The 16,740-nt window shown below is 41.3% G+C and overlaps 1 protein-coding gene across 1 annotated transcript; it reads left to right on the forward strand.

The window, feature by feature from the left end:
* Positions 1-2,349: 2,349 nt before the first annotated feature.
* LOC107221024 lies at positions 2,350-16,721 on the forward strand. The gene is made up of 14 exons (XM_046743108.1): positions 2,350-3,139; positions 3,850-4,048; positions 10,964-11,078; positions 11,211-11,457; positions 11,981-12,139; positions 12,245-12,329; positions 12,528-12,670; positions 12,800-12,965; positions 14,969-15,114; positions 15,242-15,440; positions 15,530-15,894; positions 15,979-16,137; positions 16,219-16,446; positions 16,513-16,721. Exons 1-14 carry the CDS (start codon positions 2,957-2,959, stop codon positions 16,669-16,671), a joined length of 2,553 nt encoding a protein of 850 aa, XP_046599064.1. The 5' UTR covers positions 2,350-2,956; the 3' UTR covers positions 16,672-16,721.
* Positions 16,722-16,740: the final 19 nt, after the last annotated feature.

Here is a 16,740-nt window from a genome sequence, read left to right on the forward strand (position 1 = left end):
CTAATTACGTATATGGATGATGAGTATAAAAGTAGTAATATCATGTACTTGACACCGGATTGCAGATCTAAGTGCATAAGTGTTCCGATGTAACGGATTACTCACAGTATGTTTTGGCACACACCTTATGGAATCTGTGTCGTGTGTAGGGTTTGAAATGCTTTGAGATGCAGGTTTACATTTTCCTCTCTATCAAAGTTGCCGAATCATTAATTACACACACCACTGCATTAGTTAAATTCACCTAGGAAGTATAAGTTTTTATTTCCCTGTTGTTGTACAAATAGCATCCAGGCACATACATATATACATACATATATATAGCGATTTATTCCACCTTGAAAATGTAAACGTTTTTCTTATTCCGTTATTACATAAATTGCGATGTGATCGTAAGATTTGCTGATGACGGTGAGAATTACGCAGCCTTCGAAAAAGCGATTAGAACTGCGTTAGACGAAGTTCTTAGCATTGGAAAGCGAAGACGTCCACGGTCATTCCGAGTTTGTTAATAATCGAAATATCTCTTTGTTGGCGATACTGATCTTCACTTTATCGTCAATGTCGAATCCTAATCCGTGCTAAACTGTAACGATGGTGTTTGTTATAATGCTTCCCGAGTACACGACCGGCGCTGAAAGACCGATCCTGAAAATTCGAAGTGCCTTCAGATTCACTAATATTCTTGTAACGTGTCAGAATTCATCGAGCCGATTCATGTAACTTCGTCAGTTTAGTTGGTGAACATTGTATTCTGCCGATCGGCAAAAAATCGATTGCACGGGGCAAAACAACGCTCTGCAGTACCTTTCGGACCGAGTTCGTGACGTCCAGCTTCCGACTAATCGTTCCCGTCCCGTAAACAAATTAACGCTTTATCATAATTAACAAGAACTTGATTGATCTATCATGTCATCCGACACATTCTGCTGCACTGCAATATTGTGGCGTATCGCGAAATCGTCCTTCGATCTTTCAGAGCCCGTCCTCGACTTGTGGTTGAAGATTGAGAGTTTGACGTAGAATCCTCTCCATCAAATTGTTTATCGGTTTTTCCCGCTGGTCGTTACTGACGAATAACGATTTGTACTTCGGTCCTCCTGCTCGTCGAAATCGTTCGAATTGATCTGTAACACTAAAAACTTAATCTACAGAATAAGCAAACTCTTCTAATTGGGAAAACATCGCGGAACATAAATCAGTAGCGCCCCGCCCCTGGATTGAATTCGGTCTTTCTGCTCGGTAAAGTGTTTCATCTTTTAAAATTGGATGGATCTTACTGTTAGTATCGAATTTCATGCTCTAGCTTTACTTTATTCGTCCAGTTGTGTAGTCGGCGCATAATTTATGGGGATATAGCCCAATGAACGTCTCGTCGCGTTGCACCAAACCGAAAGTTATTGCAAACGCCACTGAGTTTTCGACTTACAGTTCGTCAGTAAGTCCTCGTTAAAATAACAGGAAGAAACCAGAAGCAAATGTGTATTATTTATTCTTGTAATAACCATCCGAAAACGGAAGTTTTATTATCCTTCCTTGTGTACAACTATGCGATAGTGGAAGTTGCATTATCTTGCACACTCGGCTCTCCCAGATACACTTAAAATCGTGCCAACTCCTAAAAACCCAATACCATTACTCCGACAATTATACGAGTATGTATATCCATTCAGCTTTTGAATAAACAAACATTGTTTTTCTTTAATGTATAATTGTATGACTTTTCTCGCCGATTCGTTGGCCACGTTCGTTTACCTAGATCAAGTTATCTGGATAGCCCATGGCTTATTCCCAGCGTCCTGAGAACGATTCTGTTGCACTCCGCATTTGCATTTCCGCTTCGTTTTTGAAGTATAATTACTCCAAGTAATTAGCGCCCAACAATGCATTAAAATCATAAGTTTCAAAGTGTACGTGGCCGGAGTGTCACAATTCATATCCACTGTTTCGGCGATATATCTACTCGGTGATCGCATGTATAAAATGGTCGTAAATAATTCGTCAGAGCAGTTACATGGAAAAATTCTTCCATTCTGCCGTTTCCTTTACCCCGTAGAGATTAATGTGTAAATCAGAAGCGTGTATAACGAATTTGTACACATCGTCAGATTCAAAGATCTTTCCTGTATGGAATGACAATGAGATCTGCAAACTCGTAGGAAAAAAGATTTGCTCGTTTTGCGAGGAAAAGTGGCATGTTAGGAGATCGCGGCAGTCAAGGTAGACGGTACCGTGCCGGCAGTACTTCTCCAAACAAAAGTCATTTTACATGCAAGATGTGAACTTCGGTATACGAGAATCCCACCAGGAAGTCTGATAAAGAGCCAAGACGTGCAGGGGGAGATCTTAGAGCACCTGATCGACGTATAACTGCAGAGATCAGATCTCAGGAGGCACAGTAGCCATTGACACGGCACCTTGGTGAAATCGACACCCCTAGGCGCGTGCAGTTGGTTTGCTTTGAAGAGTGCTTTCTACATACCGTATATTTTCCAGAATAATATCTTTCTGATTTCGAATCGACACTTGATCTTGGGGCTTTATGATTCGCTTGATGAGAAATGCCAACCGATACAACCGCCAGCTCACTACGTTGTAAAATATTTCTTTCCGATCAACAAATCGGTCATTATATACTAGCGTAATCGGAATGGACATCGGAAGGAGAATGTGATTGAAAATAATATGTGTTGGTGATTTTCAGTGACTACGGTTTCCTAATTATTATCGCCGATCGGTCAGCTGAGTGTTGGATATAAATGAACTTGATAGGGCCAAGTTGTGTATTGGATCTGCTTTATTCATGTTCAGGAAGTGTTTAATTTTTGTCGTTCGAGACTGCTGCACGTAACGTTAAATTTTTCACAGCGAAAATCCGCTACCCCAACGTAACCGCAAGTGCAACTGCATCGGATAGTATAACATCGATCGCGTTTGTATCGAAGAAACCAAAGCGATGAGGAGGTGCGAAGCAGGTGCGATAATCGCCTTCGTTATCTTGATGCAAGGCCCCGTCGAGGGAATGTCCTTCAACATCCTGAGGGCCATCTTATCACCGCCGGTCCCAAGAATTACTCGCGTCAGAAACGCGTCTCCTCGAGAGCTCAGGCTGAAGAATTCCTTAGCGGTCTCTGACTTTGTAAGTAGCGAGAACTAGCGACAAAGTACGATTAAGTTCTTGGCTAACTCTTTGGTTCCTTTCCCCTTCGTTCATGCCGGTGCGTTTTTGATTCGAAAGATGCAACGCTCGGCGGATGGGCTGAAGTTCTTTGGCCGTAATGTCTAACGACAGAGAAACACCGCTACGTTGAGCGTTTGCATTTATTATTAACAACGTGTGCAAACTAATCAGGCGTAAGACAAACTCGTGTCTCTTGCAAGCCAGACAGCCACCGCTTTCAAGGTTGCCAAGGTTGAACGCCACGCGGCAGGAATTCCCGACGATCGTTTACATGCTTTGAAAACAGACTTTGCAGTTTTCTTTTGTTTCGTCGATTTGATTATTTTTCCTTCTGGGGAATCTCCTTTGTTCTGGTTCTTAGGTGGACCGCGTGGATTCGTTCTTCAACAATTCGTTTCAATGTGTCATCCACCCGTATTTTCGCGGAATTAATTTGCAATGCGGATAAAAGTCTTGAGAGTAAACGCGTACAAGTTATAAAGAAACTTTCGTTGTCCGTATGAGGAAAATCTGTACGAGCTGCAAAAGCATGTAGCTTTTCCGGCGGCTAGATTCCAATCGGTTGCGATCTCAGACGGTAGGATGCAACAGATTCGGGATTTATCGGGAAGTAAAGTATAAAGCTAATTCCATCAAAACCACACCGTACGTACAATTGTAATTTTCAGCTGGGATTGGTTAAGCAGTATCATTATCCAGCCGAGGAGCACAACGTGACGACCATAGATGGCTACAATCTAAGATTCCACAGAATTCCTGGTAGCGCACGTTCATCTTTAGTCAAAAAGAAGCCCGTAGTTTTCGTCCAGCATGGCCTCTTCGCGTCGTCTGACAGTTGGGTCTTAATGGGCCCTGGAAGGGATTTAGGTGAGGTTCAATAATCATTTTTGCTGGGTCAAGGTTGACGAGCGGATGGTGAGCGTGGACAAACCTCATTTGAAGTGGAAAACAGGGAGTCGAGTGTGAACCGGTTTACTTTTTTGCCGTCTACAACTCATACGTGATTGATCCTTCATAGATGATATAAACTTATGAATAATAGTAATAGGAATGAAGATGAGAATGATAAAAGTCGTCCAACACCACCCTGGTGAATATCTTAACCAAATGCAGGTCAATTATGAGCGATTCAAGATCATATATCACGATGTTTGTCTGTAGTTGGAATTTCTTAAATCGACTCACAATCCTCTCGATGCAACCTTTCAATTTCATAATTTATTGTGATGTAAGGAATCGTTGAATTCATTAATTCATTGTCACCAGATTGATCATTAAAAAAATATGCCAGAAATATTTTTCATATTGATGTATCCTGTTACTTTAAGTATAAACAGCAATTGAATTAGTTTCTCACAAAAATTGGTTTTAATTTCGTTATAAATATTTACGTGTAAGAAGCGAGATATCAAGTGGAGTATTATTGAAAATTACAATGTCATGCTATAATCAAATTGTGCACAGCGACGATTTCTTTCATCAGAAAAGCACTGAAGCCAGCTGACTTATTCGACGAAAATGGCATCTATTATCGCGTAACGCATATAATATGTTAGTTACCCGAGATTCATTTCGTTTCACGAACAATTGCTTACGAACACAACATTTTCTAACGTCAGACGGCAATTTGTTTGCATCACTTACATAAGATGATTTACCACTCAGTACTATACAGTCAAAACTTCTGAGGTCAGCGTGCTATAACGAGCTGTTATTATTATATACTTAAGGCCTTAAAATTCGTGCGAAGTAATTGTCTCATGACGAATCCGGAACTTTTTCCCCGCGTCAAATAATCACCCCGAATAACGAAGCTCGCAAGATCCATTTTTGCAACATGTAGTTACAAACGATCTTTGAGAAAAACTGAAGTCACTCGAAGCTTACGTGAGGCGCGCTTTGAGATTTGTTCTAGTGCAAGATGAAGATTAAACAGTTTTTCGACGTTGTTATTAAGTCGCAATGTCAAACCCGTTTTCACGCTTCAAGACCACCGAAGCCAAGAAAAGAGAAATAAATAAGAACCTACCACGGACACGTAGGTCAAGAATTTCTTCTTTCAATACTTTCGGACGCTGCAGTGCAAGGCTGCTTTGTTCCCGGAGAGCCGAAATCCGACTTTTATTGTTAGCCAAGCTGCGCCTACTGATCATTGAAAGAAAAAATTAAAATAAAATGAACGATTGAACGTGCAGACGTAACTGACAGAAAAAAGAAGTATTTGTATGTATTCAATTTGTTGCAGTATTTTTACTCGCAGACGCTGGCTACGACGTGTGGGTCGGCAACTTTCGAGGCAACTCATACTCAAGATCTCACGTCGTTCTGAGTCCCGAAGATCCGAAATTTTGGCAATTCAGGTACCTCCTACCATTGCGCTCTGTAAATCTTTCACCACCTGCCGCACATTATGTAACCATTTTTCTTCATGCAGCTTCCAGCCGAATCTTACGAGCTACCAATTACCCCTTGAAAATTTTTACCAACTATTCTTCCACCAACCGTCAGTCGTAATCACATTTACAAATAATGTATCATGCACGATACATGGATCGAAGCTAGATTCCATACCGTCGTTATTACAAGTTCCAATGCTCGAGATCCAAAGATCGGCTGGCAATAAGACTCTGGAGCGCTGACGACCGCCTTACAAGTGACTGCAGGCCATCCGAAGATAGCTCTATTCGCTGTACCACTGTTGTTATTATTATTGTTGTTAATATTATCGATAGACTTCGGTGTGTTCCAATTTGTTTTCAACCGTTCTTCAGGAATAAGACGAGGCGATCTCTTGTACGCGGCGGAAAAATAATCCGAATGGACGATCCGATCAATATCAGTCAGTCAAATCTCGCCACTACATCTCTGCTAAGTTGTTCACCTTGCAATCGCGATCGTAGCTGGTCAACATTGGTCGCGTGAACACGCGATCAAGTCCGTGATTTTCTCGGACACGTTGGAACGGTGCATTTCATCGCCTCTACATTTCTCGCACGCCCTCGTTACCGATTCCGAGTCAACTTTGTCATCCTTGTCCTAGATTCGTCGGATAATTTTCAACGCTGCTCTTTCTACTCCCTGCAGTTTCCACGAAATGGCGTACTACGATCTTCCCGCCATGATAGACTACGCTCTCGATCATACCGGCCAAAAGAGTCTGATCTACATCGGACACTCCATGGGCACGACCACCAGCTATATTCTGCTCTCGAAAAGACCGGAGTACAACAATCGATTGCGATTGGTTGTCAGTTTCGCACCAGTTGCTTACTGGAAGCACGCACGTACGGGAATCCAAAAATTGATTTTTGATAGCGGTGATTTTATCGAGGTAAATCGATCTATATATAGAATAATAAAAATCGTACAATGGTATAAGTGGTATAAGTATATCGATGTAGGACCATTGACCCTGATTCAACTATCGATGGGACGTGTAAACGTGTTTCAGCAAACATTCCGTGCTCAGGGAATTTTCGAACTATATCCACAAAGCACGCTCCTCGCACAACTGATAAACTCACTGTGCAACGAAAAAGCTGCTACCCACAAAGTTTGCGTATACACAATCTTCACTTTCACTGGATTCGACCCCAAGCAGTTCAACACTGTGAGTTATTAAATCCATGGCGATATTTTTTCTGCAGCATGCAATCAATCAATAAGTTATACAAAACTCTGATCTATAATATTCTCAGACTCTCATTCCGTATCTGGCGAGCTACTTACCTGCCGGGGTGTCGCTGAAGACGCTGACGCACTACTATCAACACATATCTAGTGGTAGGAATTATTGAACAATATTTTTCAACCATCGTGCTTTTTCAATTTACGGTTCAATTCTCACCGGTTGGCAGGTCAATTTAGGCAGTACGATTACGGCTACGTCGAGAATTTCGGGCGTTACCAGCAGGCCGAACCACCGGCTTACGACGTCTCCAAGATAACAGCACCAGTTGCTCTCTTTTACGGCAGGAACGACCCCCTTTCCTACGAAGTGGTAAGAAAAAATTTGGTTACCCTCGCGGTCGATGGATCGATTCATAACTCAATCAAATATCGATTTTCTGTCTACCTTCACTCTCGTATGCCTGCAGGACGTTATGGAACTGAAGAAAAGGCTGCGGAACGTTGTAGCTTCTGTCGCAATATCTTACCCAGCGTTCAATCACCTTGACTTCGTATGGGCTACCGACGCTAAACGTCTCCTGTACGACGATACCATAGAATTCATTCACCAGTACAAATAAAATAAGCTTTTATTTCACCCTGCGAACTCTCGCGGTTTCATCGTAAGGTGGACCATATCCGTGTATCCACAATAATTATGTCATGACTACGTACGTAATGTAATTCGCAAATATTCACAATGGTGACCAAAATCAGTTTGTAGAAACATTAACATAAATTTATTACGGTTCCAAGGTAGCGATGGCAATAGTTATCAACTTCCAGCTGTAATCAACTGACCACTTCAAGATTTTATTTCAAAAACTCAGCCCGTGGCCGAAAATTGAGATATGATTGCCAATCGGTGTTTCCTCGCCGCACGTCAAAATGGGCAAACAATTATTGTTGTGAGAATTTAAATTGCAATACTGCATAACAATTTATTTATTTTCAGTATAATAATATATTATTCATGTGTATACCATATCGCCATACATAAATTTGCGAATTGTATTGCAGAACCTATATGGACAAAGTCACGTAATCTTTTGTTGAAACAGTTATTATCTGTTTTATTTTTCTTCCAAGTAAGAAATTATTTTTGTCGTTCCAGTCAGTTCCGGTAAATGATCGTAACGCACTTCTTTCAAACAGGATGATTGACCAAGTCTGAGACCGAGTGTTAGCCAACATATACCAAAGCTTTACTTAGATCGATAAAATATGATGACGCGTTAATAGCGTGTGCATCCAGTATATGTATAGACGTAGATTTTAAATTTTACCTGTAAGCGTAAATTTACATGTACGGATCTTGCCACTGACATACCTAGTATACTAACTGAAAAATATTGAACGAAGTAAAATTTTGCTTTATTTATTTAATGAACCCATGAATGATAAGCTTAAATATTCCAAATACTTTGTAGCGATCGTTGCCTCACCAAATTCATGCACCTAGACTTTATTAATACGGAAGAATTCGAATGATGACCCGGGGCCGAAGACATTCAACTCGATCGTCCGAACGTTGCCGTGATCGACGCAGAGCTGAAAACAACTGTGTAATGTCAGATTCGACGCGGAATAGAAAGGAGAAATTGTGAGAGATTCGAGATAAGAACCAACGCGACCATCTCTTACGCCAGAACAATTATAGGGAGATTACGAAGGCAATTACTCGCGTGACCCGGTTTTGTAATATCGAAATAAAAATTTCACCGAATCGTTTTGACGTACGTGTTCCCCGTTCTGTAACGAGAAGCGTCATTTCGCCGGGGGACGGAGCTCCGGACGATGGGGCTCGACGTCGGTAATCAGTCGACGGAAAAACGACACGAGACGTTGTGGCGGCTGCGATAATTTCCGACCGTTTGTTTCTTATTCCAAATCTTTGCCGTATACCGAGTTGAGCAATAACTGGAACCGGGTCTCTTTGTCACCGGCGGAAGACGTTCTGTCAAATTTTAACGAAAGCCTCCCACGCACGCTCGTCGAGAACCGGCAGTCGCTCGGTTTATGATCAGTCAGTGTGACGCGCATTGTACAAGTATGATTACCTCCGTGTAAGGGCCAAAGTGCAAGGAACGCCCGAAGAAAATGTCAGAAATCTGTAACCGGAGTGGGGGACGTGCATAATACGATGTGATCTGGATTTTTTGAGACGGACGTATATATATACCAGTTCTCCGTTTGACCGATGAGCAACTTCGTTTTCTGATGTGCTAGTGAAATGTCCGATACTTACTTTTTAATTCCTAATCCAACCGTTTGATACACGATAAAACGTACCGAGGAACGATTAGTGCCGGTTAGTTGTTCTTGTTAAAATAAAATTCTTTCACTCTTAGAACATATACATATATATATATTTATATATATATTTATTTATCATGAGGAACTGGAGCATATTAGGATGCCTTTTCGTAATGATTAATACACTTGACAATGTCGACACAGTGTCTTCGAACACGTTTCGACAAAACTCCAATCCAACCCGACCGCACAAACGGGTAGAAACTTTGGTAAGTATATTTTTTACAACTGGTTCTCGTTAATCAATACATTTTGCAGTAGATCGATTCCAAGTCTCGAGTAAATTAAACATCTCTAGAATAGTTGCAGCCTGATTGGTTGCAGGGAAGTACGGTGAAGTTTTTTATCTGTATTATTAGTGTTATTGTTCATTAAAAATTGTCAGAAAATACTAATTTACTATAAAAATTGCTACTTCAAAATGTGGCGACCGATTTTTTTTTATTTACAAATATAGGTAATTGCATAGTTTTTCTTCCGCATAAAGATACAGACGATTTCTGTAGCGTGTTTCGCCGTTTTTCTTAAATTTGGATTACAATTGGGGAAAGTGTACAAAGTTTGAAGGTGAAAATCTTGAACGGCAAAAAGGAAGAAAAAAAAAGAAAATTGAAAAAAATCTAACATCCTCGCGTTTCATTCCATGACGTATAAACACTGAACACGATTATTTCAATATTCCTTTCTAAACACATTTCTGTCAGCGATATTTAAGACTCAATCGCAGAACGACCAATCAATAATTGCAATTCAGCGTTAGCACATCGTACGAAGGTGCTCAATTGTCTGTACAATGTATTTTCTTTATTGACGAAATTCATTTCCACGCCATTGACAGTGCTATACCGATTATGGAAATGTTTGATACTCTGATGCATCGATGTATTTTACGAATTTAATGCTATAGTGAATTTATGCCTGTAATTTAAAGGAAAGTCTAGAAAATATGGAAGGATTATAAAGTTAACAACCGAAATTCCAAACACCTTGTGTTACAATCGTATAAAAATTTCAAAATGTTAATTAATTACCATATTGACGAATAAACTGAAATTGTCTTGGCGAGGGCTTAACCCAACGTCACGATCCTCAAAACTACCATTTATAAGGCAATCAATTAATGACTTTTTAATTATACGTTACCGTAACAGTGCATACCTAATCACGTAAAACCTTTGTCGAGTATTAATGTTATTTTGTATGGCTCGTAGCGGATCATTAGGTTCTACCGCGAGCTGAGGAACGCCGATCGTGCACAGATTTGCAATTGCGAAATCCTACGCGCGTCACGCAGACCTAACATTACTTCGATGAATTATTTTGAACGTGCTTGAGCGCGTGACCTTGGAAAAAAACATAATCAAATTTTATACCTTACACCGCACGAACGACAGAGAATTCACATTTACATTTAGTGACAATTTAGTCTACCAAATGTCCGAAAGACACCCTTGCTTTAACCGATCTCTAAATTCCAGCTACCGTGTAGCTTGAATATTAAATCTGCGACGTTGATCGGGTGTTCAGGTTGATATAGTGAGAAGAACTGAATACTACGTGGAGGAACGATTCGTGACTACGAGTGATGGATACGTTCTGAGCTTGCACAGAATGTTCGGCAGTCCAAGATCACCACCAGCACGAAGAAAGCCACTTGTGCTCCTCATCCATGGTATGGTGGCTTCAACGGACGTTTGGGTAATGAGAGGACCGGGTAAAGACCTGTGTGAGTAACCCGTGCTTCGGCCTTACGGTTGTGGCGAAATCGTTGTTCACGTGTAAATATTACACTTTCAGCTTATCTCTTGGTCGACGCCGGATACGACGTGTGGATGTTGAACGTAAGGGGAAACAGGTACAGCCGAAGACATCTAAGCTTATCTCCAAACCGTCCGGAGTTCTGGCATTTCAGGTAACAACGATTACTATTACGTGTGTATACGTAGATCGAATTTCGCCTCGTCGTTAGCACATCCAACGGTTCACTTTACGTGCCCCGTCAAGAGCGCTGGGAATGGCTCTGTACTGTTATACCATTTTATAGTTGGCACGAGAATGGAGTCTACGACATGACGGCAACGATTGACTACATGTTGGCGATAACGGGAGTGCCGAAAGTTACGGTGATCGGTCACTCCATGGGATGCACAATCGCTGCTGTTCTCCTCTCGGTTCTACCGGAATACAACAGAAAGGTCGATCTCGTCGTGGCTTTGGCACCGGTCATTACTTGGACGGCTCAATATCGGGGACCGCTTACTTTGGGTCTGAGATTTGCCAAGAGGGCGTTTGTAAGTCGGAAATCACTGCCGATTAATCATTGCTCGATCCCATCGCGATACTCGTCATTTTCATTTGATAATCCCTTCCGCTTCCGGTATCGCGGGATTAGGTGTCGTTGAATTGATGGAGATTTTCCTAACAATCAGAAAGAAAAACAACTCGGAACGTAATGGTTTGATAGTTGAACTCATTTGTACGGTCAGTGGCGTAATTATTAATTGCGGTGCATGGTATTGGCCTCTGGTTAAGTTTTCATTTGATACCGGAAGTTTAATTTCATTCTAATAATGGAAAAATAATGTTAATTTTTCACGATGGATTTCGTTTACAAGTATATAATATTATTAAATTCAGTCTCGTACTTCGATCCGCGCGTGTGAACGTTTGCCCGATGTATATGATAATATGATCGAGATTGTGTGCTTGTCACGTACCTTTTACGTACGTTGTATTACCTGTTCGATAGCCTTGAGTCTGATGCTCCTGTAAGTGATAGTCTTCTCGTTTTCTTCATTTCCACGACATTTCCAGGATTCCATCAGGCGGCTTGGCGTCGAAGAAATTCTTCCTCTCAGAGAATCGACGTCACAACTGTTCTCAGGCGTCTGTCGATCACCGTCGATCAGAGAAATGTGCAAATGGATAATTTTTCTTTTAGCCGGAAGCGCGGACCCCGAGCAGTTAGATTCCGTGAGTATTTCCTCACCGATAATCGTTCCTCTTTTCTCTCTTCGTTCGTTTAAACTTCGATTTTCTTTTCGTTCTTTTTGTAATAAATCTCTTCTTTGAATCCAGGCGATCGTACCATCCTTGCTCGAGCATTACCCCGCCGGAACTTCCCTGAACACGATCGAGCATTACTGGCAAAATATAGCAAATGGTAAGTGGTCTTTGATAGTGAGTGATACGGTAGTATCAGGGTATAAATTTAGCGTGATATCAACGTCACGTGGCTCAGATGTTAGATTTAATCCAGTGACGTGCGTACTTCGATGACTATCTAATTGGTATCGGAAGATTATTCGTACACGTAGTATAATATTATCGGACAAGATCCTAATCATATCTTTATTTCTAGAAAGCTTCAGGGAATTTGATTACGGATATGGAAGGAATTACGTTCGATACGGCAGCGATATTCCACCGGAATACCCGTTGCACAAGATCACAGTGCCTGTTCTGATATACTACGGTGTTAACGATCCGTTGGCACAACCGCCGGTGAGTGTGTAACAATGAAAGTTCGTTGCGTTTATTTTACGTTAAGAAGTTACGGGGAATCGGAGGCTAGCGAGACGGCTTTTCTTATCGAACAACTATACGGACAATGTTGATGATATTTATTTTCAGGATATCAGAGCCCTCGAAGAGCGGCTACCAAACGTCGTGGCGACGAAGGCGGTGCCTTGGCCGTTTTTCAATCATTTCGACTTCGTCCTTTCTAAGGACGCTAAAACTCTGCTGTACGACGACATGATGGTCATTGTAAAAAAGTACAAATCGTTAGGAAATCGATGACATCGATACAAGAGTTTTATACGAATAAGTTTGTAAAAATTCAATTGAATATAGTTTTTTCAATTAAATTTCGTAACGTAACTGTTTTTATTCCCGCACGGTATGGCATTAGACGACCTGATGCAACTAGGCATAAGTAATCCCCATCTTTTCAATGACTGTCGTCCGACATTCTGAACCGCATGACGTGAGTGATTCACCCGCAACAGAAATGCTTTCGATGACCTTGTGTGTGCTATAACACTGACATTAAAATTAAATCGGTTCAGTTGGAAAGTTACGTTATCGTAAACATAACTAACCTTCGATTGCGTTCCATTAAGCGACTTGCTTCAGTTACTCGAGGTTGAATTCCAGCGAACGTACTTTCGATTCGCGAACATGAATGGGTACCATCCGATAAAGTTCAGACGAAAGATAGGCACACTCTTAAGTGGCGTACGGAACATAAGCTCCAGTAAAAGTCGAAGTTCAGGTACGACGAATATCACTTAAAAAAATAATGCACGTAGTTATGCCATTACCGGTATGAATATGCAATTTTCTTTTACCTGTAGTATACAGAAAAAAAGCAACCTGACTAGAAATATAAAAATGAAAAAACTACCAGTTTATATGCTTAGGTATACAGGTCCGATGTAAAGACGAACGCGTTGCATGATACGACATCGTCAAGTCACGTACCTATACTTTGTACATTATACCCGTAATAAGAAGTTTTGCGTTTGTAAATTCTCATTCCAGAGTGGACGATCGTGACATCGTTATATTCCTCATAGAGTTAGATATAACGATGTTGTCGACCTCGTCGTCACACGATGTTTTTCATCCTTTTTCTATAACTGTGAAGGCCAAAAAACGCGGGATGCTACCCGTTAATCAGTCAATCACGAGACAAATTTGGCTATTGCGTTATCTGTCGTATTGGGATCAACGAAAATTGCGTTTTTTGTAAATTTGTAAGCGGAATTTTTTAAATTTCACTTTCCAGGCTCACTTGCTTGAAGTTATCATCTACGCACGTGAATTGTGCAATCATCATCGTTTAGCACCACGACAATAACCTTCTGTAGCAATTTCCGCTTTCACCGGCTATTCATCGTCCGTAAATTATTGTTACGAACGCTTCGTTGAACCCATTAATACATATTACAGCTTTGGGATTACGTATACGTGGAATATGATCGTTTCCTCGGTTATAGAAACGTTTCAGGGTATTCGACAGCAGCAAAACTGGAAACATGTTATATACATTTGTACAATTTTGATGAACAGTCGTGATATCCTTCGGCGACTTCAGCAGCTAGAGTTTTGATCGGAATTCTTTCGCTATGATCGAGGAAGTGAGAAAGAAATGTTGCATTAAGTTGATATCACTGAATTCGTTTATTCTCGAATCCTCCATTTCGAAAATCTTTTACTCAAATAATTGAATATCTCACCCCCGCACGATCTTGCTCGTCATACCTGCCAACAATTCATTATCACTTAATGTGACATACGAAATGAAAAACTTGTGTACCAGCGATACACTTTCTTTATTTATCTCAGGTCTTTGACAGCAACTCAATCTGGAATTCGATAACGTCAATTAATCAATGCAAGATTTAGTTTGCGAAAAACAAAAGGATTATCTCAAGATTCACGTATTCGCACGGTCGTGTGGCACATCCATTTATAGTCAAACCTGATTGAATAGAAACGGATGTATTGGTACGTAAACGTCATTTATACCTGACAGAAATTGAAGAAAAATAGAATGATGGTTAATTCTTTTAACGAAGGCTTTTGAGAGAAGATAAATCTTTGTACGCGGTTGTCACGAATGCTGGTATTATTGATCAGGGCTTACGTTAAGATCAATAATAAAAGTAAATCAATTAATGGATTGATACTCAAAGGTTTAGGATAACAGATTCGTATTACGAAGTTATTATCAGGACAGTTGATCTGGTAGAATGGGTATATTAAGCGAATCGCGTGGGCAAAATGAAGTTTGAACGTTGGGATCGACGATGAAGCTGTTCCTCGTTCTTCTGGCAGCCTTAATCGGCTCTGCCATTGCAGATGACGGTGAGGTAGTATGGACCGAGGAAATGGTCCAGGACCTTTTCACTCGCTCATCCGACAACGTGGTTGCAACAATCGTACGTATAATATACACTTAGAATTATAGAAGATTTACTTTGACGGGGATTCGAGGGATGCGAAAAATTGCCCCGAAACCCTATAAGATTCAGATCATTTATACCCTTTCTGATTTTCATCCAAAAGCCTGAACTGATTACCAGCAATGGTTACCTCGCCGAGACTCATCATGTGGTCACCGAGGATGGATACATACTTGCAATGCACCGTGTCAACGCACCTTCCAGTACATCTGTAACCCGAAGGAAGCCAGTCGCTTTCCTCATGCACGGACTTTTATCTAGTTCCGCTGACTGGCTTATCATGGGACATGGAAAGTCTTTGGGTAAGCCATCGACTGAATCACGGTTCGACCGCACTGCAGTTTCCGAAATATATTCTCGGATGTAACAACGGTTCTTTTCTTTCCTGTAGGATACCTCTTAGCTGACGCTGGTTACGACGTGTGGCTGGGCAATGCTAGAGGAAACACACACTCCAAGAATCACACCACCATCAAGAATTTGAACGGCCGAAGATTCTGGAGGTTTGACTGGCATGAAATTGGTGTCCACGATCTTCCTGCAATGATCGACTATGTTCTGGATACCACGCACGAGAAGCAAGTGGTCTACATGGGTCACAGCCAAGGCACAACTGCGTTCTACGTAATGGCCGCTGAGAGGCCCGAGTACAACGACAAGATCAAGGTCATGTTTTCCTTGGCACCTGTCGCTTACATGTCGAATCTTTTTAGTCCGATGTTGAGGATTGCGGCCACCTTCACAAATACCCTGGAGGTTCGTAGTCAACCTTTCTCACCTCTGATTTAATTTCTTGTCACTACGTAACGGACTTGATTATTTCAATGCTCGTTTACGCAGACATTCTTCAATATCTTCGGCATGTACGAGTTCATGCCAAGCTCCGATCTGCTCAGTGCGGCTGGTTCCACTTTCTGCAACGACGATGCTTTGACTCAATTCCTCTGCACTAACGTTCTCTTCGTTATGTGCGGCTTCAACCGAGCCCAGCTTAACACCGTGAGTTGATTAAAATACATGGGATTAATGACCAATTGTATACCTGACTTGTTTAATAATTTCAAACTGCTTATTCGATAGACTTTGCTGCCGACCATCTTCCAATATTCTCCAGCTGGCGCGTCATCTCGTCAACTGGTTCACTACGGCCAAGAAATTCAATCCGGCTACTTCCGCTGGTGGGATCACGGCATAACTAGCAATTTGATCAACTACGGATCATTCAGACCACCAAACTACGATCTGAGCAAAATTACTGCGCCTGTTCACCTGATCTACAGTGACAACGACTGGATGGCTGCTGTAAAGGTAAGCCAACCTGTGTAATCCGCTGGACGTTTCTTCAATCTTCAATTTTTATTGCATTTTTTACAGGACGTTGAGCAGTTGCACGCCGAGCTTGGAAACTCCGTCGAACTTTACCGAGTCCTCGATGGAAAATGGAATCACCTCGACTTTGTATGGGGCATCAATGCCAAAGAACTCGTCTACGACCCTATCCTAACCAGATTGGCAGCAGACTACGCAGAATAAACGATTTATCATGTTTAAATAAACACAAGGTTTACTATACACAGCATAAATGAATTGAAGTTTCTTCTT

The sequence above is a fragment of the Neodiprion lecontei genome, chromosome 6 (assembly GCF_021901455.1).
Source record: "Neodiprion lecontei isolate iyNeoLeco1 chromosome 6, iyNeoLeco1.1, whole genome shotgun sequence".
Classification (NCBI taxonomy): Eukaryota; Metazoa; Arthropoda; class Insecta; order Hymenoptera; family Diprionidae; genus Neodiprion; species Neodiprion lecontei.

What these genes read in the sequence shown, in the direction of transcription:
- LOC107221024 (XM_046743108.1), top strand. Translation starts at nt 2,957, where the DNA reads ATGAGGAGGTGCGAAGCAGGTGCGATAATCGCCTTCGTTATCTTGATG. An exon ending in CCGGAGTTCTGGCATTTCAG is followed by an intron (nt 11,079 to 11,210) that starts GTAACAACGATT and finishes ACCATTTTATAG; the next exon opens with TTGGCACGAGAATGGAGTCT. An exon ending in ACAACGTGGTTGCAACAATC is followed by an intron (nt 15,115 to 15,241) that starts GTACGTATAATA and finishes TTCATCCAAAAG; the next exon opens with CCTGAACTGATTACCAGCAA.